A 27,791-nucleotide genomic window follows, 5' to 3' on the forward strand; every position below is an offset into this window, starting at 1 on the left:
ATCAGGCAGTTATTCAGTAGATTTTGGGTTGGTTTATTTCAGGGGAAAGTTGGAAGTTGGCCGGGGGCATATTCAGGGGACTCTAAAGAAAAAAGGGTCTCATTAACATAACTTACTATTTTTAAAGGGTATTTTAGCATTTCCTCGATGTGACACTTTCTAGAAAATACACTGGGGCTTTGTTTCCTGTTATTGGGTCTCTCCAGTGTCTTTTCCTGTCACCTGATCTTTGTTGATGGAGCAGAAATATGGAAAATCGAGTAATGGAAATCTGTACCCCCTCCAATCTAAAATAAATGTACACATATTGAAATAGTTACACAATAAAAAAATAAAAAAATAAAACAACTTCCTTATTTAAACGCAGAGCTTGCGAAAACTGGTAGTCCGTTCTCCCTACTGTGCAATTTTAGAGATGCAAGCTAACGTCTTTCTTTTAAATAATTCATGATTGCATATTATTATAGGTCTATCAGAACATTGGCTCTAAAAGCATACAAGTGCTGACTCATATGCACCATTTAAAGATAGACCAGTGGGCAGTCCTGCGTATTTCTTTCGCCACTACAGGCATTTGTCCACAATTGAAATCTTTCATCTGAATCACCTCAACCTCCAGATGACATAAGTAGACAGAGGTAGGTGTAAAGAACAGACAATGATGCATAAAAGGATGTAGCACAGATTTAAAAAGAAAAATCCAGAAGTTGTGTGTGTAATCAGAGGAGCTATGTGGCTATAAGCAGAAACAAAACTGATATGGTCAGATTAGTGGAAGTGACTCAGGCAAACATATATATGGTGGATAAGAGGTGTGAGGGCCAAAAGAGGGATAAAGAGATAGAACAACTATGACGGGCATTTAAAGTGGAGTCCACGAGAGACAAGAAAGCAGAACAGATTACAAAATGCACTCAATGTTTTATTAAAAATATAAATAAATAGTTTTACATATTTACAAGGCCTTTTATGGAGAGGACATATACAATTGTGACTGCCTTAAGCTTTTGTAAAAGGTTTTTGGTATCACTTTATAATGACTACACTTTAAATAGCCTTAATAAAGCATGAACAAAGATTTAATTCACAGTGAACAAACAGTTTATTAAGGCTGATCTAGGTCTAGTAACTATTTAAGTAATACCCTAACTCCTCACTCCACACTTAACTATTTTTCCTTTAAGATTTTCTTCATGCTTTATTAAGGCTAAACTGTAGTTATTATACAGTATTTCCATTTTGCCTTCAATATTTGGTGTTATATTTCCTCTCCAGCTTTCTATTACATCCTATTTTATTGTTTAATTATTTGGGGAAGACAAAGTAACTGTTAACATTATAAAAGTTAAACATTTCTTTTGGTCAGCTCCAAAAAACAGTGCACTTTTCAAGCAGCCTACCAGTTAAAAGCAGTGGTGAATGCCGTAAAGTCATTCATCTATGAGAAAATTAATGAGCGCCGTCCTTGGAGATAGAATGGCTCTCTTGACTTTCCGCTCTGTCAGATGAGTCTGTCCAAGCTCACTGTCCAACACAAGTTTCTGCACTTTATCCAAATCCTTAGACACCTGCACAGGCACAGTCACTTTCCCACAGCCCTTATTGTTGACCTAAGGATTACAGCAAAAGACAGAAAGATACATGTTACTAATTTTATCCTTTACAGTGTGTGGTGTAGGTGATAACATATTTTTCTGTAGCAATAAATCGTACTTCAAAATATCACAATAAATGGTATTATTGAAACTACTACTGCCACTGCCGCAATAACACTAAAGCAGGAAACTCCCAGTAAATCAATAAAAAGATCTATCGTGCTTGTGTTTGCTCTGTAGCTATACTCTATGACACCCATGGATCATTATGTTACAATTTCCACATTTTAAATCTCAATATTCATCTGGTTTTCATCTGCCAAGGGATAACATAGGAATTTGGACTCCACCTCTCTCGTTGCATATGTTTAAATATTTGTGGTAACTCTGAGAGGGCTACAATAACAGAGTATTTTGTAAGTGGCATTTTGCTTTTGTGAACATCAACATGGTTCAAGCCCTATTGTCTATGTATGTTTATGGATCGTGATTTCAGCTGTTTTGTGCACTGCGTTTGTGGTGGAGGCCTTTCTTCTGCAACAAATTGAAAAGTGTGATTAAAGGATAGAGGTAGTGAGGCTAAACCACAGTGCACTGAAGAAGCCACAACAGAAAACTTTGAAGAAAACCAACAGCGTATTTACAGCATATGAGATCAATTTTATGTTCTGTCTTTATTACTCAAGTAGTCGCATTTTAATTGAAAATAAAATCTCAAATGTTCTATATTTAAATAATGACTTTAGGCATTGAGAAACATTTATGGCTCAGTATTTAAAGAGACATTTTCTGGTGGAGAGTCCCCCACCTGCCTGTCTCCATGGTATTGCTTTGCCTAGAATATTACATAGTATGTCATTAAACACATCTTGTTCCATAGAGACAAGCAGCTGATGCCACTAGAATGCCTTTTTAAGCAACTGCTACAACATATATAAGTTAAATAACAAACTTCAAAATAAGGTGTGTCGTTGCCATTACATAAAGTTGGTTTTGAGGCTTAGCAGAAGTTAGTCAGCCGTTGGCTCAAGTGTTTGTACCAAATCATGTGAACTGAAGTGAGACACTGGATTATGCTCTTCCAGGAGATAGAGAAGATAAAAAGAATAGTTTAGGTCTAGGTATTTGAATTTTATATGTAATGTCATTGCTTGGTGTTAACAATTTGTAGAACAACCAAATTATTTTTAATAACTAACACTGCATTTACTATTTATATAATATTTACATAGGTAGAGAACATGAGAAAGTAACAGTGAATCAGAAAATCCAATTATGGACCTGCTTGTCTGTTTAACTTGGAGTGCAACCACTTGACATTGAGCACATACACACATGCGGCATAAGCACTCACAAAGACAAATCATAGGCTCTCTGCTGGAAATTACAGGCTATGGATGTAATCATGGGGCTAAGCCTTTGGTTTCAATGAAAAAGTTTCAGGAAGCCAGCAACATGAAGAGATGGTAACTAATGAAATCACGAATGTGCAATTTGTGAAACAGTTTGTTTAATTTTGTGATTTAAATCAATGTTCATATTGAGTTCATAATTGTTTTGGTGGTTTAAGATGAATATGAATGTAATATAATACAAAGTCCAATCACTTTGTGCATAACATACCAGTACAGTCAATTCCACAAAGTCTGGGGTCTCCAAGTATTCAGGGTCTACTGTTGGCCAAGGCTGTAGTAACACATCTCCTTTTTGAGAAAATGGACTCAAAGGATTCTTTACCTGTGAAAGACCTAAAGGAGACAAATGACAAACATAATAAGAAAATTGTATTAATGGATTAATATATTTTTAAGACATAAGAGGTGGGGGACAGAGTGGTTATCCCTGAGTTTGACACCTCCTCTGAATCTAGATCCACCCAAACGGGGCACAGGGGAAGGATGTGAACTTCCTCTATCCAGTGACAAAACTGCAGATAACAAGCGAGAGTGATTTGTGCAATGACATCAGAGAACTACAAGTACCACAAGTACGTAGTTAAAACATGCCTTTTACAGAAATATGCATTTAAACGTGAAATTAAGTTTTTCATTTGGGCACAGTTATCAGGTACCACTTTATAATAACTATACCTTAATTAGCTTTAACAAAGCATGAACAAAGACTTAATTCATAATGAACAAATTGTTTATTAAGAAAGAGCCATGCTTAGTAGCTACTTCATTAAAAGGTTAGGTTTAAGAGTTAGGGTATTAATTAAGTTGTTACTGAATTACTTAACTATTTGTTCATTATGAATTAAGTCTTTCTTCCTGCTTTACTGAGGCTATAAGAAGTGTAGTTATTATAAAGTGTTATCGTTTAGACTTTTGGTTTTGAACTTGTCTGAAACAATTAGGGGATGTCCAGCATGAGGCAGGGAAAGTGACGCTGGTGTTCCTCTGTATTGTTTGTTTTCCTCTAAAGATTAAGAGTCAGCTGCCTGTGGGTTGTTCAGTAGAGAGATAATCTGATTTCCAAAAATAGTTCTGATTTGATAATGACTTTTAACAGTAACAGCATAAGACTGTCACATTTTCTCTATTTGCTTTCCGTTAGTTGCATCACTGATTGTTCTCTTGTGTGTTTGGCAATTAGGCTGTTATCTGACTCAATGTCCTTTTCACAATAATGAAATTGCGAGACCGTACAAAACTAAACTGTGACTAAGACAACTTAAGTAACATCACACATGTATTTAACTTGGTAGCAGCCTTTGTTATGTGGTGGGTTAATAGGTAAAATGTTAGCAAGGGGTCAGAAATAATTAACACAACTGAGTTATTATTAAACTTAATATGTAACTAATAAAACCTCAGAGACAAGGTTTATCAGTACTTTCCTGGTTCATATAAAACACATTTAATCACATCATATTTATTTTTGTAAAGTGTTACTATATTGTGTGTAAATAAGGATAGCTTTAAACAAATGAATGTATTAATTATGCATGTTATTAAACCAACCAGCCCACAGTTCAGATGCCAGGTGAGGAGCCATTGGTGCAGTCATCAAAATCAGAGCAGCAAGAGCCTCCTCAAACTCTACACTGTGCTGTAGGACCCTGACAGTCGCAGTCTGAAATAAAACCATCAACGTCAATACTGAAAAAAGTGCTATTTAAGGCTTGATATGGATCCTTACTGTAAGTGTGTTGGTCAGGCCCATTAGACGCGAAATAGCTGCATTGAACAGGAAATCCTCTGTGAAGTAGGTAGTTACCTGTGAACATCAAAACAGTTTGTTCAAGTTCAAGGAAGGAAATGGTTTTATTGAAAGCATGTTTTTGGTTATTCAGAAAAGTTTTCATTTTGCATTCACCTTTCTTCTGAAAAATGGAAATAAACTTTGATAAATGTCATGATAATTTAATAGTAGTTTTGAGGACTTTTGTATAACTGATGATAACTATATACTTGGGTTGGCTTTTGATCCAATACATATTTTAAGGCTGCACAATATGTTGCAAATGTAAGGCTTAAGTTCTTAATTTACATGTCTTTATTTCTTTATTAATGGAAGCATTTCAATCCTATCCTTAGCAATGTTTTCTTGGTTTAATCTCTGTAAAGTTGGGGCGACAGTGGCTAGGTGGTTAGAGTGTTGGTCCCCCAACCCGAAGGTCAGAGGATTGAGTCCTGCTCGGACCAAGTTCTGTCGTTGTGTCCTTAGGCAAGACACTTCACCCACATTGCCTAGTATGAAAGTGGTGTGCACGCGAATGATAGGTGGTGGACAGAGGGGCTGATGCTGCAGATTGGCAGCCTCGCTTCCGTCAGTCTGCCCCAGGGCAGCTGTGGCTATAATAGTAGCTTACCATCACCAAGTGTGGAAATGAATGAATAATGACTATAGTGTAGCGCTTTGAGAGGCTTTGAAAAGCGCATTATAAGTGTAAGCCATTATTATTAAAGTTTGTATCATGATTCTCTTTGACTGGTAAGTCATAATATTCATATTACATTTTTGTGGTAATTTAACTAGCCTTACTATATTTTATTGTATTACATTATAGGTTATATCCATGGGTTTCAGAATCCTGGACTGTTGTCATAGCTATGAACTATTTAAAACATTTAAAAAATTACATCTTTTGAATGGGAAAAAGTATGTTGCATATAACAGGGAGCTGAAAGCTAAGTATATTAATTAATATCACCTTTTCTTCTCTATCTATAGATTATATATATTTCTAATCTTTATAAAAATAAGCAAGCCATAAAAGACATGACAAGTCGTTTAGCCTTGGAGAAAAAATACCCATTTGGAAAGGTACACAGCAGGTCGATAGCTGAGGTTTTTCTGAGAAATAGATCAAAGACGGGCTTGGCTTTGGGAGCTTAGGGCAAGCAGCCTGTGGCCCTTTAAAGGATGACCCTGAGCGCTGCAGGGACAGAATCAAACCTGGCAGCCAAAGCGGTCTATTTAGAGAGTGTGAAGGGAGACAGAGTGGATTTAAAATCAATTTCCATGCCCTCTTTTTTTACTCTTTCCCCTGGGGGGGTTCATGTTACCGATGGATGTTTAACACTGGATTGACCTGACTGCTATATAGTATACTTCTGGGCTACAGAATAAGTCCAGTGGCAGCTTGTTAGGAATCCAAGGCGTCAATACAAATGATGCAACTATAACCATTTACAGTGATACACTGTAAAATGTATGTGACTTGCATTTAATTAAAAAACATATAATCATATCCCTCATAATGATTACAATTAGTTTGACTAATTCACAGGTTTGTCAATCACATACCTCTTTAATGGCATAATTCTTGTTTTCCCAAATCTTTCTGGCCTCCAGTCGCTCTTTTTTCTTGAGTAATGATGGGTTTGGGACATCTCCGAGGCTTCGAGCTCCCCTTAGTTTAGTGACCAGCTGCCAAAGACGAGACTGCCATCGCAAAACACCAGGGAGGGCATCCGCTGAGGAGGCAAGAATACAGAACAACCAGTTAAATATACACTTCACAGTTGATATTTACCCCAAAGACCATATTACAGGGTACACAATGTCATAACATTGTAAAAAAAAAAATTGCTCAAAATCATGCAGTTGGGTATGCAGTGCACCTTTTTATAGGGGCAACTTTTCAGAGAACAGGTCCTTAACCACAACATCAATATAGTGATTCTGTGAAGCCATTACTGAGAAAAATGAAACTATATATCCTTATATAATATGGATTTTCTGATTGGACATTTCTGAACAGTGGATCCTTCATAGAGTAATGCAGGCATAAATATTATAAAATCAAACACTTACTCTTTACGTTCCAGAGGATGTCCTGTTCAGGTGGAGCAGCATAAAGGATGTAGAGTCTCACAGTGTCCACTCCGTACTGCTGCACCACGTCCTGAGGATCCAGACCATTGTGTTTGGACTTGCTCATTTTCTCCCATGTGATTTCAAGCTCCTCACCGCTCAAAGAAACAGGCTTCTCACCTAGAAAGAAACAAATGGACACATTTATATAGCACTTACTTCTACATACCTCTGCTGGGCACTAGATGAGCTTTACTTCAAGGAACTACATCCACATTCACCAGTGGCATGCCAAAAAAATGTCATTGCAATTTTCTTAGAGTATAGCTCAAGAGTTAAATTTTAACATAATTTATGCTTGCCGCTTTTTTTTTGTTTTTCCTAGCCTAGAAGGAGGATTCAAAGACTCTTGTTCCTTGCTCGTTTCTTGTGAAGGCTGGTCGATCAACTCGCCATTTACTGATCAACTGATTTCAAATTTTCTGTGGTTAATTCACTAAAAAGAACAAAATCACAATATAACAACATCACTAAATATCATGTCACAGGGATCAGTCCACAGTTTTTTTATCGTCATTGCACCCAGCACTGTAGGCACAGGAAGAATAGTTAAGTGTCTTGCCTATGGACACATGAACAGTATGAGCAAGTGGAAGCTGGGATTGAAATGGCAACCCTCCCACCCCCCAAAAAAACTTTTTTTTTTTCTGAGCACAATTTGAAAATAAAATAAACAATCTAAATGGTAAGTATAAGTGCAGACATTCTCTTGTTGTCAATGATGATGACACAAAAATCAACCTCTTTCCTTGTTACCAGGCAATAGAAAGAAGTTGGCAACCTCTCTATGTGAAGATAATTAGAAGAGACTAGATTTCTTGGCCTCCTGATTGGTCTATGGCTTCAATTATTTAGTTACAGCTCAGCCATAAGCTCACAATACAAGTACAAGAGAAATGACACAATATAAAATGTGACAGCATATAATTTTTAGACTGATCCTTCACACATCATAATAAATAACTTTGACAGACAGCACATTGCATTGTACCTGTGAAGTCAATATTTTCTCTTTTCAAGTATTGCCCACTTTTTGCCAGTTTAAACGTTTGTCCTTTGATCAGGCCCTGGACCAATAGTTTTAGAAATGGCTCCCTAGAAACAAATGTCATATTTAGTTTTATGCTCTGTGCAAGATATATAAATAGAGAACTTAATAGAGGTTCATACTCTTACCTATAAGAAACAAAGCTTTGATCTCTGCAAAAATGGCTGAAAAATCGCGCGTAGTACAAGTGCATAACAGCATGCTCCTTCCCTCCAATATACACGTCCACAGGCAACCAGTGATCCGCTAGAGGGCGTTCAAACGGTCTACAGAAAATGAATGTTACTTGTGAGAGCCGTCACTCCTGTTACTAGGTATCACATTTGGTGCAATTTGTTCACACAGATAAAAACCAGAGGTTACTTTATGAATACAAAACAAAACAAACATGCAAAAAATTTTATTGATAAAATAATAAAACATAAACTAGCCATTTGCACACAAAAACAATTTTAAACATGAAAAATATGAATTTATTCTTGTTGCTTGGGCTTAGTTCTCTCAAACTTAAGGGCGGACGTATGGATGTTTGGACCTTTGTATGAATTGTATTTAATAACTTGGGTGACACTCTCCCTCACATCCTCTAGAGGGCAGACTGAATCCAACACTGATAGGAAACCCATTCTCCAGAATTACCTCCCTTACACAAACCTTGAAAAAGCTGAACCAAATGCTTTTTAGGTAACTTCTATATACATGACCTTACACACATCTACTCAAACATTGTAGCTGATTTATACAGTAGGAAATATTGAATGAGGGCCAATAATAGTAACAAACTGCAAAGCTGGAAATAATTGAAGCTATTTAGTGGCGCCAGAGCAGCTCAGCAGGCCACCTGTACAGCACAAAAAGAGTGATTACTTTTCCTGTTGTGCTGTAATCTGCCCTGCCACAAAAGTGAAGGGTAAACCGCACCTCCTCTTTTCAAAGCAGCTTTATAGTTGAGTAGGGGCAGGGGAAAATTAATCTCTTACATAAAGCCTGTGGTATCATGGGCATCTCAGCAGGTGACAGCTATGGCCCTATATTTTATATATATATATATATATATATATATATATATATATATATATATATATATAGTTACTGAGCAAAACTTTGAGGCAATTGATGCAAGCGTTTAGTGAACTGTCTTACGAAACAAAGCTGAACTATTTATATTTTTGAAATGGATAACAGAGTAGAGTGTCTGTAATACAAAGAGATTAAGGGCAAGATTGAGGGCAGTGTGGTTTTCCATTTTGATTTTCAGTAAATGGCTGTACCTGTGTGTGTTGTGTGGATCTGTGTATCTGAAGTAATACCACGCAGAGTCCACAAACGTGTCCATGGTGTCTGTCTCCCTTTTTGCTGGTCCAGTACATCTGAAAAATAACAAAGTATGTTATTATTTAATGTATATGACACACGCATTTAAAACACATGTAGGTCCAAATTTAGTGTCTGGAAAACTCAGAGTGTGAGATGTTATTTGGTGAGATAATTGTTCATGTCCATCTGGCTGTAGGGGTCATGTCCCTGCAGAGCACACAGCTGAAGCCAGGCTGGCACCAGAGCTCTCCCTCTGTGCCCCAGCTAACAGGCTGGGCTAACAGGGTTCGCTGGCAGACCTCCTGCATGTTTGTGTTGGAAATAACAACCTCATGCTCCTGTTACATCCCAGCCATAAAGGGGTTTGAGAAAGGGGTCTGCTGGCCTCACTTTCAGAGATACAGGAACAAGCTTAGCAACATGCAATAACAACAACAACAATAACAATAATAATAATAATAATAATAATAATAATAATAATAAAGGCTTTCAGAAATAGTGATACAGTACATCGGGCAATTTTGGGACCAAGAAAAGACGAGACATAATAGTTTCAGTGTTTTTAGTTCATGGTGCTGTCCAACTTTGATAGCACAAACCGGATAACAAGTCTACTGCTAATAATATCTCTTTCCGCCAACTAAGAAAATAGTTACAAGTGCATTTCAATCACAAAAAATGGCTGTAAAAGCCAAAAGCCTCTTGACCACTCATCATATCCCTCTTTACGGAGGGATATGATGAAGCCTGTGTTGATGAGGTAAGCGATGGAGGTTGCTTAGCGACAAGATTAAGGTGTAGCAAGGTTAATATTGGGAAGCCAGGTGTTATTTCATTTCATAAAAAGCTCAACAATACAGTATGAGGATAATCCTTTCCCTCAGAAAATGCAAAAAAGAAATGCCAACATGAGAGCTGACCTTCTTCTCCACCTCTAATTTACTGGAACAATAAGAAAGATTTTCATGAATAGACATCCTGTATGACTAACTTGAGAAGAAGTGTAGTACTCATCTAGTACAAAACAGCAGGGATCTGCATTTGCAACTTGAAGATTTTTGCAGTTTCCGGCATCATCCGGAAAGAGCCAGAAGGCACTCACACAGATGGGGCAAAAGCAGCAGCTGTCCACTCTGGATGAGCTCTCATCCCGTAAAATAGCTCTCCATTTGCCAGGTGTCGTTGGACTGCCTGATGTGTGTGTCTGTCGGTGTCTTGTTATCAGTACTACATTTGTAGGACAGTTCCTTGTCGCATGCACCTCCCCAGCCCAAGCTAGGCTTCTCTGGAGCAGGCTCCACTCGGCAAGTTAATTTATAATGGTACAGAGGGTCAGAGACTAGATGAGGATACAGGAAATGACTTTCTCAAGGACAGATCAGACAGTCTACTGCTCATCCTTCATCAAGCTATTTGCTTAGGTTCAGTCAAACTTGGTTCAGTCAAACTTTAATTGGACATGGTCGACAAGTGAGGAGAGCAAATTTCCAGAGACACTTAACAATGGAAGAGAGACAGACAACAGCAGATAACTGCACATTCACGATTACATCCATCAATCAGTGCTCATGGTTTGGTGAAAAAGAGTGAACCCAGTCTGATGACTCCTGCCATTTGACTGAGTAGCCCATTGTTTTAATCAACATGGAGCTGCGATGATGATTAGTCTTATTCAGAGAGGAATTCCCTCGTCAGCAGAGGCCCTAGAGATGGAGCCTAAGTAGCACTCAGTATTCTCCATCATCTCAGACACATGACTGTGAAGGCTGCCTGTGTAATTAATTATGCTTTTTTAAGGTGTGCACTACAGCATTTGTGAGTCTGTCGAGGCAAAGCAGGCTTATGTAACTGCCATCAGAGTCTGGGTTTGCAGTGACAAATGCTGCTTATTGCATAACCTGATCTGAACAAGGTATTAATCATATAAATAATTTGCAGTGTAAAGCAAATTTTGTTTGCCATAACTATATATTCAAACGATATTTTACCAATGCATCAAAAATGTGCCAAAAAGTGTCTAAATTTCCTGGGTAAGGCTCAGGAACATGAACGGACTATAAAATTAACCATAAAAGTGCAGAAATATCACTTTTTGCCTTTATTTGGGAGATTGCCTTAGATGTTTTTGTGAGATGCTTTTTATTGTTTTATTTATAAATGATATACTCGATATTCTAATTTAGCTTATATCCAAAACAACAATTAAGATATTATAATTGTTTCCTATATACAATTTTCCTGAAGATGTGAGACAGGCCTCTATTTTGACAATATTTAAATCCAGGCTCAAAACAGTTCTGTTACCTGTGCATATGACCGAAAGGTTTTTATTCTGCACTCTACTGTTTTAATGTTAATTTTATGATGATTATTTGTGACTATTTATGTTTTGATTTGTGTGATTTTAATGTCTTTCTTATTCTTTAAAGCACTTTGAATTACTTTGTGTACAAATTGGCCTATACAAATACACTTGCCTTGTCTTGCCTACACCTCTACTCATAAAACTATGTACATTTTTGGTTCTTTACCTGGGACATTTACAGTTGACCCAGTCCTGAGCAGACTCCAGTGGTGAAGCCCCTTTTCCTGATATGGACGCTAGTTTTGGCAAAGTGACTGGTAACTCTTCTACGGGAACAGCCACAGGACCACAAGCCTCACAGTGCACCACGGGAATAGGAGTTCCCCAGTATCGCTGTCTTGATATGAGCCAATCCCTGAGCTTTGAGCTGGTAAGATGACCACCGACCTTCTGTTCTCTGGCCTTCTGGGTAATGGAGTCAAAAGCCTCACTTTTGCTAAGACCTGAAAACTTTAAAAATATCAACAATGTTTATTTGGTAACAGTTTGACAACTATACAACATTTACTTGTAGAGTGCAAACCTCTGCAGAATTAATCAATATTTGTGTCCCATCTTGGTTGTTTGTGACAACTGTAGACCATTTCAAGTTTAGAGCTTGGGCTAAACATCGATCTTCATCACTGCTGTCTGGAACACCTAAAAAACATAGTTCCAGAGACATAAACAAAGCTGAACAGGAATAGTCTGCTGCCATATGTTAAAGGACATCTGTATCCCAGAGGAATGGGGGGGAAATGATGGCCATCCACCTGCGATGTTCAGCTTGTTAGAAATCCCAGAGGAACCACCTACAGTCTGGCTTACACACATGGGTAGTCATCGCAACATGCCATTAGGGCTGTAGTAGAGTTTCTGTGCAACTGACATCATTTACAATATAGCTAGTAGTGTTTCTCAAACTGTGGTTCCTGTCTAGTGGTAGGCCTACTTGGTAAACAACCAACCCTTAACAAAAATGTTAAGGACGCTGAAGGATGGGTTCCCTATTATCAGCCAAGTAATATACTGTACGTATTATTATATAAAAAATAAGCTTACTAGCCTAGTACTGGGCAAGATGTTACGCAACATTGTCCTTCAACTTGCATGTAAATGCAAGTCAATTTATTCCTCCTTTGTGCTCACCAATTACAGTATCAAGGTAGCCATCAAATTCCTCTTTTTGGGAGATGACAAGGAGCAATTCTTGTCCAGTGAACAGGTTGTAGGCTGTAACTTCTGTGAGGGAGTCTGAGGAGGAGAGAAATGTCAACAACAAACCTGTGAGAATTTCGCTACTTTCCCTGCGGTTTAATAATAAACACACAACTGCATCCTGGGACAGAGAGACCAGGACTAAAGGGGAATCCCAATTAGCATGGCACAGACAGTGGAGATGAACAACAGCTTCCATGAAAATGTACAAATGAGCTGGTTGCAGATCCAAGAATCTAATGGGGACATGAGACAGTTGCAGTTACGCATTTCCAATTTCCATCCCCAAAAGGAAAATATGCTCAAATTGAACACTGTAAAACTATTAACTTAATAACAGTTTCTGAATTAAGAATCTCTGTTTCATTGACTTGAGGAGATGTTTACTAGTCACTTGCCAATAGAATATACACAGATAGGATTCAGAATGATGAAAAATTAGGACTGTCGCCATGGTGATTAGCAATTAAAAACAAAATATTGTATTGTTTATATAGAGAAAATCCTCAAAATGTTGCATATAACAGGAAGCTGAAACCAATGAATAAATATTTTATTTTAACTGCAGCTGGAATAAGACTTGTTCCACTAGCAATTTCCTGTGTTAATTAGTATCTTGAATTGTGTACATTTTTACTCTTAATTCAAGCAGTTAAAGATTGTTATATTGCAGTGAACCTGATCATTAATGACAGATACATAGTAAATTATCCCTCAACCACATCACAAAACCTGCATATTACCAGTAGACATTTTGCTTGCGCCTATCTCAATGAATAACTTTTATTGTCACTGTTAGCGAACAAAATTCACAAACTAAGAACTTGTTTCAGCAACATAAAATAATGAAAAATATTAGAAATAAAAATAAGTACTGGTAGATAAAATAAAAATGAATGGGTGCAGTAAAAAATAACGCAAATAAAAATAAAAAAATAACTAGATTTATTTCTAAAACTAATTAAATTAAATTCACCACCTTTCCCCGGCTGATGGGCTTTTTCCAGGGCACTGCGCACAGAGCTGGTCCCGCGCAGCAGCCTGTGGGAGGGCAGGATGGCCAGGTACGCAGCTCCAAATATGGTCTCTGGGGAGGAACAGTAGGCCGAAAGGGTCTCCCCGGTCTCCTTACCATTCAACTGGAAGAAAATAGGAGCATAGTGGAAACAAGGAGCAACACATAGTGGAAACAAGCATGATCAGGTATAGTTACTACAATTGGATCTAACTGTATGTAAACACTTTTAATTTCCAACAAAACCAGATGATCAGTGTGGGAAATGGCCTGTCACAATAATTACTACATCAACAATAAATGATAGATGGAACAATATATTTTGGGGGTCGATATTTATCATTTGCATCTTTTTTCTCAGTTTTATTTACAGTGTTTATCCTCTTTTAGGGTTATTGTCTATAGTGGCATGATGACACTTTCTGTAGAAACATCACACTCCAAGATGTGTTACTGTGATGTGCTGAGAAAAGAAGTAAAAATAAATACTACACTTGAAATATTGTAGTATAAACACTTAACATGATTTTTTGTGATTGAATGGTTTGTAGTAGAATACTATACACTATACACTGTAATGTATGGTGTGTAGTATGTAGTGTAGTGCTGGGATCGTCTAAAACTGGTCTTTTGATAGAGGCTACTTTAATAGTGTGCTGTGGCTTAGAGAAGTCGCTATATAACAATATGATATAGACAGGATATACAGAGAAAATGTAACCTGCTTTTGACCCCAAGTAATGGGTTTTCACACGAAGCAGAGGCAGAAAATGTGAAGTTATTATCTATAATGGCTCAATACAAACACAAGTATGTCTCTAGAAATTTGAAAATGAAGGTAGCAAAAAGACTGCCATGATTTAAGACCCCTCTTGAATTAGAGGCAACAATGTATTCTAATTACACAGAAATATCAAGGGTAAATTGCTAATTCGACATTTGTTAAAATACTTGATTTAAAAGGCATGTAGGGGGTATGAAAGCTTTAAAACAGCAAAAAGTAATGAATGAAAAGCCCTTAAAAATTCAGACAAATTATACTACAAAATAAAAAGTTTTTACCTTCAGTCTAAAGTCAAAATAGCAGCCGGTGCACTCCCCAATCCAGTTGGCCTGCATAGCTTTGACCCCATACCACTCTGGAAGATCTGCCAAGGCGTCCAACAGAGGCTGAAGATGAAGAAGCAAACAAAAGGTTTTCATCAGACTGAGCAACATCATGATTTATAATGGGGCTGCAACATTAATCACACTTGAGTCAAAATCACAATTTGAATGGACACAATTAGAAAATCTTAAAGATTGTAATTTTTTAAGTATCATAATTTCCTCCACAAATAACAAAATGTCCTGTCTTATTCTGCATTAAAATGGCTAACCCTGTAGTTTAGGTCTATACAAACAAACAAACAAAATGTTCTGAAATGAATGTATTGGATGAGTTTGTCAGTTCATATTTGTTTTTGTCAATTTTTCTGGACGTGTTCAAAAAGGTGAAGACAATCTAATTATTTACCCTAAAATTAAATTTAATGAAAACTGCAATGCTTGTCAGAAAAATTGCAGTTAGATATTTTTCCCAAATCGCTCAGTTCAAATTTATGATCAACTATATTGGTGTCAACTTCATTCCATGACATTTCATCATTTTGAAGCAATGCTAAAACACACTAAAACTGTCTACGTGAATACTGGGTCATTTATAAGAATGTAATTGACCTTGAAACATTATATACACCAATGTATTCAACATTCAAAAATTATGACCTATTTTCGCCCCAGTTCCCTGAAAAATGTGGCACATTCAAGAGTCCGCTGCCTCTCTCTTCAGCCCCTCTCACTCAATAGTTATTCAGCATGATTAAAGAAAGCTATGCATATTAACGAGGACCAGGCCAAAAAGCCACAGCTGGGCTGAGGCCAGAAGAAGTCCTTTTTACTCCGTCACAACCTATTACTCACAGTTCTTCTCTGCTAGCCAAACCGCATCATATCCATTGTATCGCTAACAAACTGTGGATGTAGCCATGAATTAAACAGGAAAGATAGAAAACAAAACCTATAATGAGTTTTTCATAAGGCTCTTGAAGCAAAGTTATGACTCTGGAGGGATAAAATAGTTTTTTTGTGTGTTGGCACTGATTTAAGTCTGTATTGTCTTTGTCCATTAAAATTTTATTTAATACATAAAGATATATAAATGATCAATAAGAGATTTAGTTTAAGATTAAGTGCCCCATGATTATTCAAATGAAATATCTTTTTAATGAGTTTTCAGAAGTGAGATTCTCAGTTTCTTGGCCAGTGGGTGCCACAAGGACAGTAGTCTCCATGGAAACTTGAAGACTGTGGATGTTTGCACATTGTGTGGCAAAAGACACATCTAAACTCTGACACTGAAACTGCAGTGTGTTCCTCTATTCAGCTGCTGTAATAAAGTGTTTTAAGGTCAAATGTTTACACTGATGTTAATGTTCAAATACTCTCAACGTTATACAAGCAGTTTCTTATACATCAATGCTCTATGGCCTTCAAATACACAGCCTGTAAACATTTAAATATAGCGTAGGCGTTTTATGTTTTGTGTGCATCAGGTGTGATCAAATCCATTTTGGTATTAAAATGCATTCACCTGTGCCCTGCATTTCTATGAATTCATGAAAATGTGTACATCCAAAAGAATAAAGGAAAATCCCATTCAAACACAATTAACCATAATAAAGCGGACTGCAGACAAGCCATGAACACGCAAGAAGTCACAGTCCGCAGCCTTCTCTCGATCTGTTACATGTTGTCCTCTATGCTCTCCATCTGTCTTGCTCTCACTCTGCTCCTTAACACCTTCCTCTTCCTTTCCTTCCACATCTCTGAACAAAAATTAGAAATGCAAGAACACATTGTCACAGCGGGACGGTTCCTCCTCCACTCACACCTCCAATATGAACCAACACAGGCACAAATTTGCCAAAGCTGTGGTTCCAACCAGCTGAGGCCTGTCCACTGATCAAGTTCAGTATGAAGTCAACCGTCGTTATCATTCCCAGGAATAAAATGCCCATTTAATGTATTTTTGTGCAAGGAAACTCATGGTAACCTTTTTGGCTTGTGTTTTTGTCAGGGCTGCACTGTTTATTTGTTTAAAAGTAAGATTTGACAGTGTGCAGACTGAAATAAAAAAAATATATATTATGAAAGTTATTGTTTTCTTATTTTAATATATCATAATGAAAGTTAGTTTTCATCTTTTACTTCCACCCACATAATGTATGAGCAAGCCAAACGTGGAAACTGGAAAAGGTACAACAATGGAACCACACAGTATGATGGAGCAAACTGGAAAACAAATTAAGCAATTATTCACAATGTGTTTGAGATCCAATCTGTAACTAAAATGTCATGTTCGTGACAGCGTTGGGTTAAGCAGGTGCTGTCCCTCAGTGCGAGCTCATTCACCTCTGAACACACAAGTTTTCTCATCAGATTGGCCGGCGCCTGGTGGCATAGCTCCTGCCCCCCTCTCCCCTTCTTTGTCTCCCCTCCTCCTCTCTCCCTCTTTCTGAGCTTGTTGAAAGCTACAAATGACAGTCTCCAGGGGTCTGATTACACAACCAGAAAGGCACAAGCAGAAAGGCACGCCTGCAGCTGCTGCTACTGAAGTGTTAGCCATGATTGCTATCAGAGAGGCCGGTCTGTTCTGCTCATTTTGGCCTGAATTTGTAAAACTATTTGCACTTCTTATCACACTCACATGTTCAAAATAACCTGTGTACAAACCTTGGCATAGTTGGTGGTTTTGATGAACCACTGTGTGAGCAGTTTCTGCTCCACCACAGCACCAGACCTCCAGGAGCGGCCGCTCTCGTCCACCTGCTCATCAGCCAGCACCGTCTGGTCCACAGGGTCCCAGTTCACCACTGCCTGGGCAAACACAGTGAAAATCAATACATCCATTATACAGCAACTTATTCAAGCTAAAGCCAAGATGTCGCTACGCTATTTTAAACACTTCTCTCAATTAGTGTGGCTATAAGAATGCATGTAAGTGTTAATAAATCCTATACATATCACTGTAAAATAATTGTCGAAATGGTATGACATAATTTATAATAATAGTGCATTGGATTTATATAGTTCCTTTCAAGAACCCCAAAGCACTTATAGTTCCATATACAACTATAACTAAACAGATTACATATTAAGTCATGCAATAAAGAGAAAAAATAGATAGTGATATTCTAAAAAATAATTCCATTCAGTTTTTGATGACCAAATTGGCAATTGCTCCTCTCACAATTTATAACAGTAAAATTAGACACTGTGCAATTCCTAATACATAGTAAAAATCTATGCAGTATGTAGCTCCGTTTTGCTTATTCAGGCTAAAGGCTTAAACCGGGGTCATTACTTTTCACTGCACAGTATTAAAGTGCTTCTCTCAATTCTTCTTTTAATCTCCGTCTGACAGATCTCATACGTCATTTTCACTCGGGCTTAAATGTACAGACTGTGTGCACCTCTTTCTGATAGGCCAGTCCTGCTTCAAGCAGCTTCACAAACAGATACTGAGTCCACCTGTAGTAGTCTGGGAGGCAAGTGGTTACTTCCTGCCACAATAAAACAAATTATATTTAATGTATAATTAAATGCATAATAACAATAAAACAGGAGGTCAAGTGTTGATTCCTTACCCGATCCCAGTTAAAGCAGAGTCCAAGGCTGTCCAACTGCTCCCTCATAGACTGAATATTACTACGACAGAAGCACATATGCTATACTTTTAAAGGCACATTGTGTAACTTTCCTAATGCAGGGTAAACCACCTGCTTGTCTCCATGGAGAAATTAATGCTTGGTGGTTCACAATAGGAGATTAAACTTATCTATGTCCATGGAGACACGCTGATGACAGCAAGGCCAAGTTGCAGGTCAGATCACAGCAAGAATGCCTGTTTTTTGTATTTTGTTTAGATTTTTTGCAAAGAAAACAATTGTAATTTAACAAATGCAAGATATGCAAGTTTAGTGCCATACAGTGGAATGTTCAATGCTAAGCAAAGCATTAACATCTTTATGAAGACAAGCAGGTGGCGAACACAATAGAAATGTTACATAGTGTATATTTAATTTGTTTACTTTATTTGTGCTGTCAGAGATGAATAAATGTAACATTAGCGTAATAATACTATATATTGGGAACAGTAAATATTGGCATACTTCTTGGTCCATTCCTCGGGGTCAAGCCCTCTCTCGATTGCTGCGTTCTCTGCAGGCAGCCCAAAAGCATCCCATCCCATAGGATTCAGCACCTGTCAATGCAAATCAATGAAGAAACATATATTATAAATATACATAAAAAAATGTACTTTACTGATACAATTGCTTCGCATAAAGAAACAAATAAAACATATGCAATTCTGTCAATTAATTAAATAATAATGCATTAATGAAAAGCATTTTAAATACGGCGTCTGCTTAATAAAAGTGAATTAAAAGTGGTATTTCAATTTGCCCTTTTGCCCTGTTCATTTATATTGAAAATTAAAACATGAAAAAGCTTGCTGGCATTAGTGTTACACAATTTGTAAAATCAAAAGACACCACAGTTTGGAGAGTGTGTTAATTTCACAGCTAGAGCAAGATGGGCCAACATTTATACTTTTTAGTGCATCACTTTTTAGCCTTAAATCTTCATCATAAGCCAGTGTTTTGTTTGGGTGGACCAACTGCTTAAAGGATAGACATAAAGCTTTATTTCAACACTAAAGCATACATACAGCACTGCACAGACTGATTACACTTTGTCCTGATAGGTTAGTAGAAAACCAAAGTAGTGGATTTATATATATAATTCAATTAATTAATTTAATAGTAGTTCATTATATACACAGTAAGCATGTAGTCATTTCAAATCAATTATTTTGGGGAAGACAAAAAAAATTGGCCCAGTAACATCGATATTACAGAACTTATGAGTCATCTATATCTTTATTGGCCATGAACAAAAAAACACAATATTCAATCTCTATTTCTCATCATAACCAGTTGTCATCCATTCGATCTTTTACTGTAACATTAGTATCTACTTCCTGCACCTTGCCAACCACTTTGACACAAATTACTACAGGCTACCAATAACATGTCTTTCACTTATGGCTTTACAGGTCATTTCTTCTGGTACTTCTGCTCACTGAGAGGGAAATGCGATGAAAGTAGAAGCAGTGGAAGCATGGGTAAAGAGGGGAAACGCGTGAAGCTGAAGAGGATCTCATGTTCAAACGATTTGGTTGCCTTGGTAACAGCCTGGCTCTCATTTGTAAGTGCGCGATGGATTGTGCTCAGTAAACCAGACGGCTATAGCTGCGTAGTGCAAAGACAGGCTGAGCAATAGTGATGTGTCAATACCACAGCATATATATATTGCATAGTGTGTGCAGAAACAGTCCTAAAGCAATTTGCCACATACTATAACAAGCCACTATTAAAACATAATGGCAAAAAGCATATCAACCAGAACTACAGGGGAGGAAGGGCATTATTGAGAAAAAATATCACAGTTTTTTTTATAATCTGATGACTACATTCAAGATAGTATTGGAAATCCCCAGGAAATTATCCAACATTTGCCTGTAAATGTCTTCCAGAATTACGCAAAATGTTAATGGACTATAAAATTAAAAACACAATTGTGCAGAAATGTCACTATATCCTAATTTAAAAGATTACACTGGAAGTTCCTGTACTTTTTTAGCTTTTATCAGCTCTTCACGAATCCCCTTTAAATATATTTACTAGGCAATACTTTATATTAAACTTTTGCATACCGCCCATCGCTAATAAAAACTTAAGTTTCTTATCACATGTCCTTTGTCAACAAGGACATGTTGTTGATAACATAAATACTTGAGCAAGTTCCTACAGTGAGCTGTAGTCTTAATAGAACTTGCTACATACGTCTGTAGTTAGAAAATGTCATAAAATCGAATAAAAGTAAGACTATCTAGAAACAACAGAATAAACAGTGTTTTGTGCTATTGTAATACATATTAAAAATACCTGTATCTAAATCCTTTTGTGATTATCACTGATTGGCATTTATGTGTGAAATGGCTAGTATGAATTTCAATTTTATCAAACTGGCTCCAATTACTTTACTTCATGGCAGTACAAATCCCAGTCTGTCATAATTAAGTCTATTAGAATATGAGTGACAAGACAAAGGGGAAAAAAAAAAAAATCAACAGAGGAGCAGTGGACCCCTTTATTTGACAACGTTCTTGTTGTGATCTCTGAAGTGAGTCGACCTGAGACAACTTTGTCCATCACATTTCTCTGACAAAGGAGAGGGGACAGGAGCGCAGTCAGGATGATTTTGTGATTGTGGTGTCAAACAAGTGTCCACCCGCGCACTCCCTCTCCATCTGTGGAAGCTTACGACATACAGTATTGCCAACACTTGCATTTTCTTCAAGGCTATTCAACAATCCATATTTACTTTGAACATCTATTTTTTGTTCATTTATCATTTGCCTTTTGCACATTGAAAGTTTATGCAGCAAAAGAAAGAATGAACCAGTCAGGTATTGTAATGTTGCAACTGTACTGGTGGTCATAATATAAGCATTGCTACCTGTCTAATAACACCACATGCAAGAAAAATGGGTGCCTCTAATCAACCCAAAACAGACAGTATCCTAATCCTCCAGCTAAGTAATTCTGACCAAGATCTTGGCTCAAGATCTGGAGATGGCTCCACCCATTGCTCCTGACAGGTTACCCAGAGATACTGGTTAGAGTTAAAGTTCCCTATGGGGACAATAAAGCTTCTTTTAATCTGACAAATTTCTATCATAGATTTCTTTTTCAAATGTAAAATGTATACATGCCTTTGTCTGCACATTCGTCAAGTAATCAACCTGCTGGCTGGAATTAGAACCAAAAGCTAATTTAATACTGAAACAACACTATGCTATTTAATGTAATTTAATAACGTGATTTTATCATATTCATTTTAACAAAATAAGCTCTAAAATCATCCATCCTCAATAACATGTCAATTCATCACAGTCAAATGACGTCAGTTTTGATCTTAATTTGAATAATGCATTCAAACTATACATGATACTTTGAGAAAATACAGTCTGCAAAAGGAAAAACTTGCCCCCACTTATTACTGCCCAAAAACCTAAAATAAAGACGCAGACGGTGAGCTGTTCCTAATTAACAAGTGAAAAGATTCTGTGGGCATGAAGCAGAACAAGGCTTGTGTCTGACAGATGCTGAAAGAAAAGTGCACTCCTGGGCAGGAAGTCGTGTGTAACCGCTTTCTGTTCAGGGGGATACCTGACAGAAGCAGCAGGCATTTTCATCTTTAGAGAGAAAAGTAAAAAAAAACTAAATAAAAAGTGCAGCAAACCCTTTGAGGAAAAACAGAGAAAAAAATAAAGGAGCGAAACAAAAGTGACAAAGCACAATATGTCAGACTGTGTTCTAGTGACAGCTTCATTTCTGCCACTCTACAGGACGCTAACACCGAGCTGAAAATCGACTGCACGACTTTGATTTGAAAAAGAGTAACATCAATACACACTCGCAGCTTGGGTTAAAGATATAGATTGTTCTTGTTAACACTAAAATGAAGGCATTATGAACAATTATAACCTCAACAAGCATGCAGTATTCATTAGGGATGTTAAGGTTACTAGGTTATTCATTAGTCAAAAGTAAAACATTTAGAGGCAAAAATAAGTAATTTCAGTTAAATCTATATTTGAAAATGTATTTTAAAAATCTGGTAGTTTATGTCACCTTAACTTAACTTTATCATTGAGAAAGTTAGAGAGGAATGGTGAGCTACCATTTGAATGACTGTAAATGAAGGATTTCATGTTTGGTCATGGTCATGTCTCGTCAATAATTGAGAGTAACTGTCAAATCGTGATGCTTCGTCTTAAAATAATCATAACCAAAATTTGATATTGTGACATGCCGAGTTGCAACTAACATTTAACATATTTGGTTGCTGGTTGTAACCCAGTATAAATTTTTACTATGTTGAGTTTGTGAATGGCTTGGCTGTTCATAAATAATTTCTAGCTCAAGAAATTTGTCAAATTTTTTTGACCAATGCTCATTTTCAAAATATTAGTCATGTCATCTTTGTGCAATATTAGGATTATAATGATACTGCTGTATGAGCGTATCTTGTTGCTTGTATTATGTGTCCAAGGCTAGATTTTAGTCACTCCGCCACATAAATATGCAAATCACTGTGAAGGGGCCAAACTGAAAAGAACCTAAAAGAGTGTGGTATAACAAATGCATGATATTACTAATGACTAGAGAATAATGTATAAATAAATAAATTATTACAAGCAAACAAAACAAATTTGTTTTCTCTGACTTCTAGTAAAATGAGTCTATTAGCAGTTCATAAATATGTCGCCCGAGGCACACAGCTGTACTGTACCTGATGCCCTCTCATTCTCTGGAAATGGCCAATTGCATCGCTAATGGTGTAGACGCGAACGTGACCCATGTGTAATCTTCCAGAGGGGTACGGGAACATGGAGAGGACATAAAACTTCTTCTTGTCTGAGCCCTGGAAATAATGAGATCACATCAGTCAAATTTACTGAAAAAAATATTATTCGTGCACAACAAAAGCTTGATTCTTCTGTTATTATTCAAGATGGGCACTTTTGTTTTCCAGCTTTTGTATTGGTTCAGGACTTTAAAGAATGCATTAACCTGAAGATGACAGGAGCTATATTCAGACTGGCCTCGCTGTCTTTAGCAGCAGACAGCATTAGGCTCTATTTGCAAGTGAGGATATCAGAGTTACCGCAGCAACAGACCAGCTACTGTATCGTCATCATAGAAATCAGTATCGGAGTCATGAATTTAAAAAGTATTAATTACCCACTCCAGGGTTAGATACCAACAATCCTTCAATGTCGAGCTTTCACAGGGAAAAGGCCATTACCCTATATAATGACCGAGGATGAGCACTAATGGTTCATGCCAACTATTATATCTGACCTCTTAATAGATTCTGGACACTGAAGCTCATGTAGCACAAAACATTAATAATCATTTAACTGTATACATTTGAAACTTTTAAGTAGACGTTTTAGGGGTTGTAGGTAATGTTTTGCAAAAAAAAAAAAATTGCAGTCAGTGGGTGTAAAAAGCTTCTTAGCAAAATATACCAGAAAGCTTAATACAGTATAAGTAAAGAATGCCAAATACCTAATAAATATCATTTCCAATTGCATGTTTTATTTCAGATGTTAAAATCACTGGACATGCAAGTAGTTTTTGTTTTTAAAAGAAACTTGTCTTTGTGAGGTGACAGGATGGTTAAGCTGAAACACAACTATATTTTTTTTCTCCTGTTTATAATAACATGGCAAATTGTCTTCCAGTGAATAGTTTCAACTGTCCATAATAATAGAGTAGCATTAATGCCCCTCACCTTTTCAAGTGAGTCCTTCCTACATTGCTCCATGATTCGTGGATGCCACCATTTTTCTACTTTCTGTCTGATCTCAGGCCGATAGTCTTTGTCCCACACCCCAGTCTGACTGAAGAGGGTGCGGCTCAGACAGGACAGGACCGAGTGCCTGAACACTCTGAAGCTCAGAGACACCTGCATTGTTCACCTGGACACAAAAAGCAAACATTAGTGTAGATAATAGTGGAGTATAATTATTGTTTATTGACCATGAATGGGTTATATAGGTTGTCAAACGTTCAGCTTAGGCCAATATTTAGTTGGGCTTGACCACCAGATAAAATAAATACATAAAGCTTAATTTTAACACTTTGGTGTGAAGAGGGACGACATCACATGCTCTTATACATGTTTGCGGAGAAAGAGAGCAGTGGATGTCTAAACTTTATTGCTACATTCATTTTTCTTACTATTGGTTAGTAAACATACTAAAAAATTTGTATCTTCATATCATATAAATTGGAGAAAGTTATCAAAATCTGTGCTACGTATTAAAATATCTGCCCAGGATGTATTAACAAAAAAGAAACAAAAAAGAAACAAACAAAAAAACTGTTCAGCCCTAGTAACTACAGATGTTAAGATTTTATTTCTGGAATGTTGGATTATCTTTCAGAGTGGTCTTTGCATGCTCTTATGTTTTCTGTGTTTTGCTGTACACTGTACAAGTATGCACAAGACAGAAATTAATCTCCTACTGGGACATAGAAATGTACACCGTACTAAAATATGTAGATTTATATTCAAAATTCACCAACAACTTGAAGCTCATTAGACACCCACATACATGTGTGATGGTAGTTAAAAATGGCAAGTATTTCAATAATATGCTAATATACTGAAATAATGCAGCTTACAACATAACAGAGCTCTTTCAGTGAATTCACTAAATTACTGCAGCAGTTTGTCTCATATTTGAGTGACAGGCCCCGACGGGATGTTTTTAACAACTGTCGCTTCACACTCTGTGTCTTTTGCACCTTTTCATTCACACATACCTGCATGATTTAGCAGCAAAATTATCTTTCAGCCTGATGTGCATATGTATGTGGACAGCATATATACCTGTTAATAAGGCTGGCATTTTGAAACACTCAATTGCTTTTCAACTTGCCTGTGTCAATTTACAACTTACACACATAGCATTGTACATCACTTTATGGGTACATGGAAAATGCACCACTGGGATTTGTTAAGAAGAAAGTATCTTTTGAAAACTATAGGTCAAACATTTTCAAACTATAATTCAGCTATTTCTCCATTGTGAGATAGATAAAGGCTCTTTCATCTTTTATTTTATCTTTTAGACAGACAGATTAAAATGTAGTCTTCAAACAGTTAATAGAAATATCTATATCGAGTTTTATATGATACTACTGAGGGTGACCGGCACAGAAAAGAGCATTTCCGTGGCTGTGAATCTAGAATTGAGGCTAAGGGACCTTTCTGTCCACACTGGTGTTAGATAAAAATGTAAATGAGGCAAATGAAACTTTGAGTCAGCAAAAGGTCAGGCAGTGTTTTGTTACTGAAGAAAAATAGACTAGGAGTAAATTTGGAAAACATATATTTTCTTGTTTTAACGTACAAACTCTACTGTAGTGAATAAGTCTGTTTAAGTCTAAGTCTTAGCATGACGGGGAGTATAGTAGGCAAAAGGTGATCATTTTGTTACTAGAGGGGAGACAATGCTAATTGTAATGATTAAACAACTTAGTAAGAGCATGGGATATTCCTGGTCAAACATATAGCACACTAGTGAATTGATTACAATCTTCAGTGGGAGGAGTCTGGATTGTGTTGTACGTTTCAACACAAAAGCAAATGCGTGGAAGGGTGGCAGAAAATAATCTCACAGTTTGTTACATACTGTGAGAGACAAGACTTGAACCTGTTTCTGGTGGAAGAAAACTCACAACATTCTGACATAGTGACGTTTCCTTACTAGGGTTATCAAAGATATTTATACTCAATAAATCAATTCTAAAACTAGTATTAAAACAGCATACTAATCTGAACAAGCATCATTACTAAAAAATTAAAACATAGGACAAACTTTGACCTTTCCAGAATAGTTTTAGGAGGTTTTGGACCTATAACACAGAACTAGTATAAGCCCACATAAGAAAGAAGGTTTGTAACTGAAATATTGTTACAACACTATTCCATACTTCAGTGGGCAGGACTGCACAGCGCCCTGTAGTCTGCTCCTCTCGGTGCCACCCACCTGCTTAAGGATGATGTGTTTTTCACTGAATCCTCTCGAGTATAAGCAGAAATCACAGCAGCAACGTCTCCTGAGGTGGGAGAGCTGCTCTCGAGGCTGTGTGAGGAGGGTGAGCGAGTGGGCAGAGGCGAGAGACAGAGACATGTTTCTATGGTGATGGGATCCACCGGGCACGCTCAGTAAAAATAATAATAATAACTTACTTACAACGGTCATGCTTACGTGAACACATCACTGAGATGAGCTACAAAATAAGAAGTCCGCTTGTATAAGCAGCTACGAAATAAGTTTGGGCTAGGTACCTTTCAATAGTAAAGATAAACTTCAAAGTAATAGTGGTTGCTATTATTTGTGTATGGTAAAGCTTCTTAATAAATTACTATACTGCTCTCCACGGACCTACCCAGCATCAGAATGTGTTTTCAAAAGAACATATTTTTTTCTGTACCGGTTTTTGGCCCCGTAGGCTACTACTGGGATAGTTGGGTACCAGCCGGCCCTATTTGTGTTTGAACTCTTGCAAACAGATTTAGATTAATATAACTAAACAAAAGTGAACACAATTCTGTCATGAAAACGTTTTGTGGCATTTGTTTGGTTTTTTTTTAATACAATGTTCATGTCTTGGTACAATAACTGTAAATCGTTCAGCCTTGTGATTTAATAGTTCACTGATACATGTGTCCACTTACAAACATGATTATTATGAATATACAGTATAATAAAGACAATGACTCAAAGCATTAATTAGAAGCCTGGTTATGATAAGCACTTTATAAGGCATACGGGCTCTTGTGAAGATAAATAGAAAATAGTAAGAAATAACCTACAAAGCCTTTTTGCGCAAAGGTTAAGATGATAACACATTCCTCATTTCTGAGCTCAATGAAATGAAAACGACACATGAATCCGGAGGGTTCAAGGATTCATTCAGAGATACTTACCTTTTCTTTGTGTGCAGTTGTGATCTCTACATCCACATCAGGCTCGTATGAAATATAATGGTCGATGCATGTCATAAATGTTAAATCCGCTTAATAATTTTGAGTATTTGACCTGTTTTCATTGCTCACGACGCCTGCATGCGCGGCGCCATCTTGCTTTGAAAAAACTTTATTGAGACACTTACGTAGACAATGACGACACTAGATCCACTGCGCCGTCCATAAAGTCCCTTTACAATTTTAAAGCCA

General features: G+C 37.0%; 1 protein-coding gene across 2 annotated transcripts; it reads right to left on the reverse strand.

Moving 5' to 3' along the window:
• Positions 1–904: 904 nt before the first annotated feature.
• On the reverse strand, positions 905–27,695 carry lars2 (leucyl-tRNA synthetase 2, mitochondrial). Of its 2 annotated transcripts, XM_033981499.2 has the most exons (21): positions 27,543–27,695; positions 24,333–24,519; positions 23,325–23,456; positions 19,073–19,164; positions 18,548–18,608; positions 18,374–18,463; positions 17,634–17,777; positions 14,922–15,029; positions 13,824–13,983; positions 12,776–12,880; positions 12,171–12,286; positions 11,814–12,097; positions 9,237–9,335; positions 8,094–8,231; positions 7,909–8,012; positions 6,858–7,037; positions 6,348–6,517; positions 4,737–4,814; positions 4,559–4,670; positions 3,219–3,343; positions 905–1,610 (listed from the first exon to the last, which is right to left on the reverse strand). In XM_033981499.2, the coding sequence occupies exons 2-21, from the start codon at positions 24,510–24,512 to the stop codon at positions 1,431–1,433; spliced, it is 2,658 nt and encodes an 885-aa protein (XP_033837390.1). In that variant the 5' UTR covers positions 24,513–24,519; positions 27,543–27,695; the 3' UTR covers positions 905–1,430. The 2 variants fall into 2 exon arrangements, with proteins under 2 accessions (XP_033837390.1, XP_055084014.1); XM_055228039.1 differs by lacking the exons at positions 905–1,610; positions 3,219–3,343; positions 27,543–27,695 and adding an exon at positions 3,937–4,035 and having other exon boundaries at positions 24,333–24,470.
• Between the last annotated feature and the right edge of the window lie 96 nt (positions 27,696–27,791).

Source organism: Periophthalmus magnuspinnatus, chromosome 16 (assembly GCF_009829125.3).
Source record: "Periophthalmus magnuspinnatus isolate fPerMag1 chromosome 16, fPerMag1.2.pri, whole genome shotgun sequence".
NCBI lineage: Eukaryota > Metazoa > Chordata > Actinopteri > Gobiiformes > Gobiidae > Periophthalmus > Periophthalmus magnuspinnatus.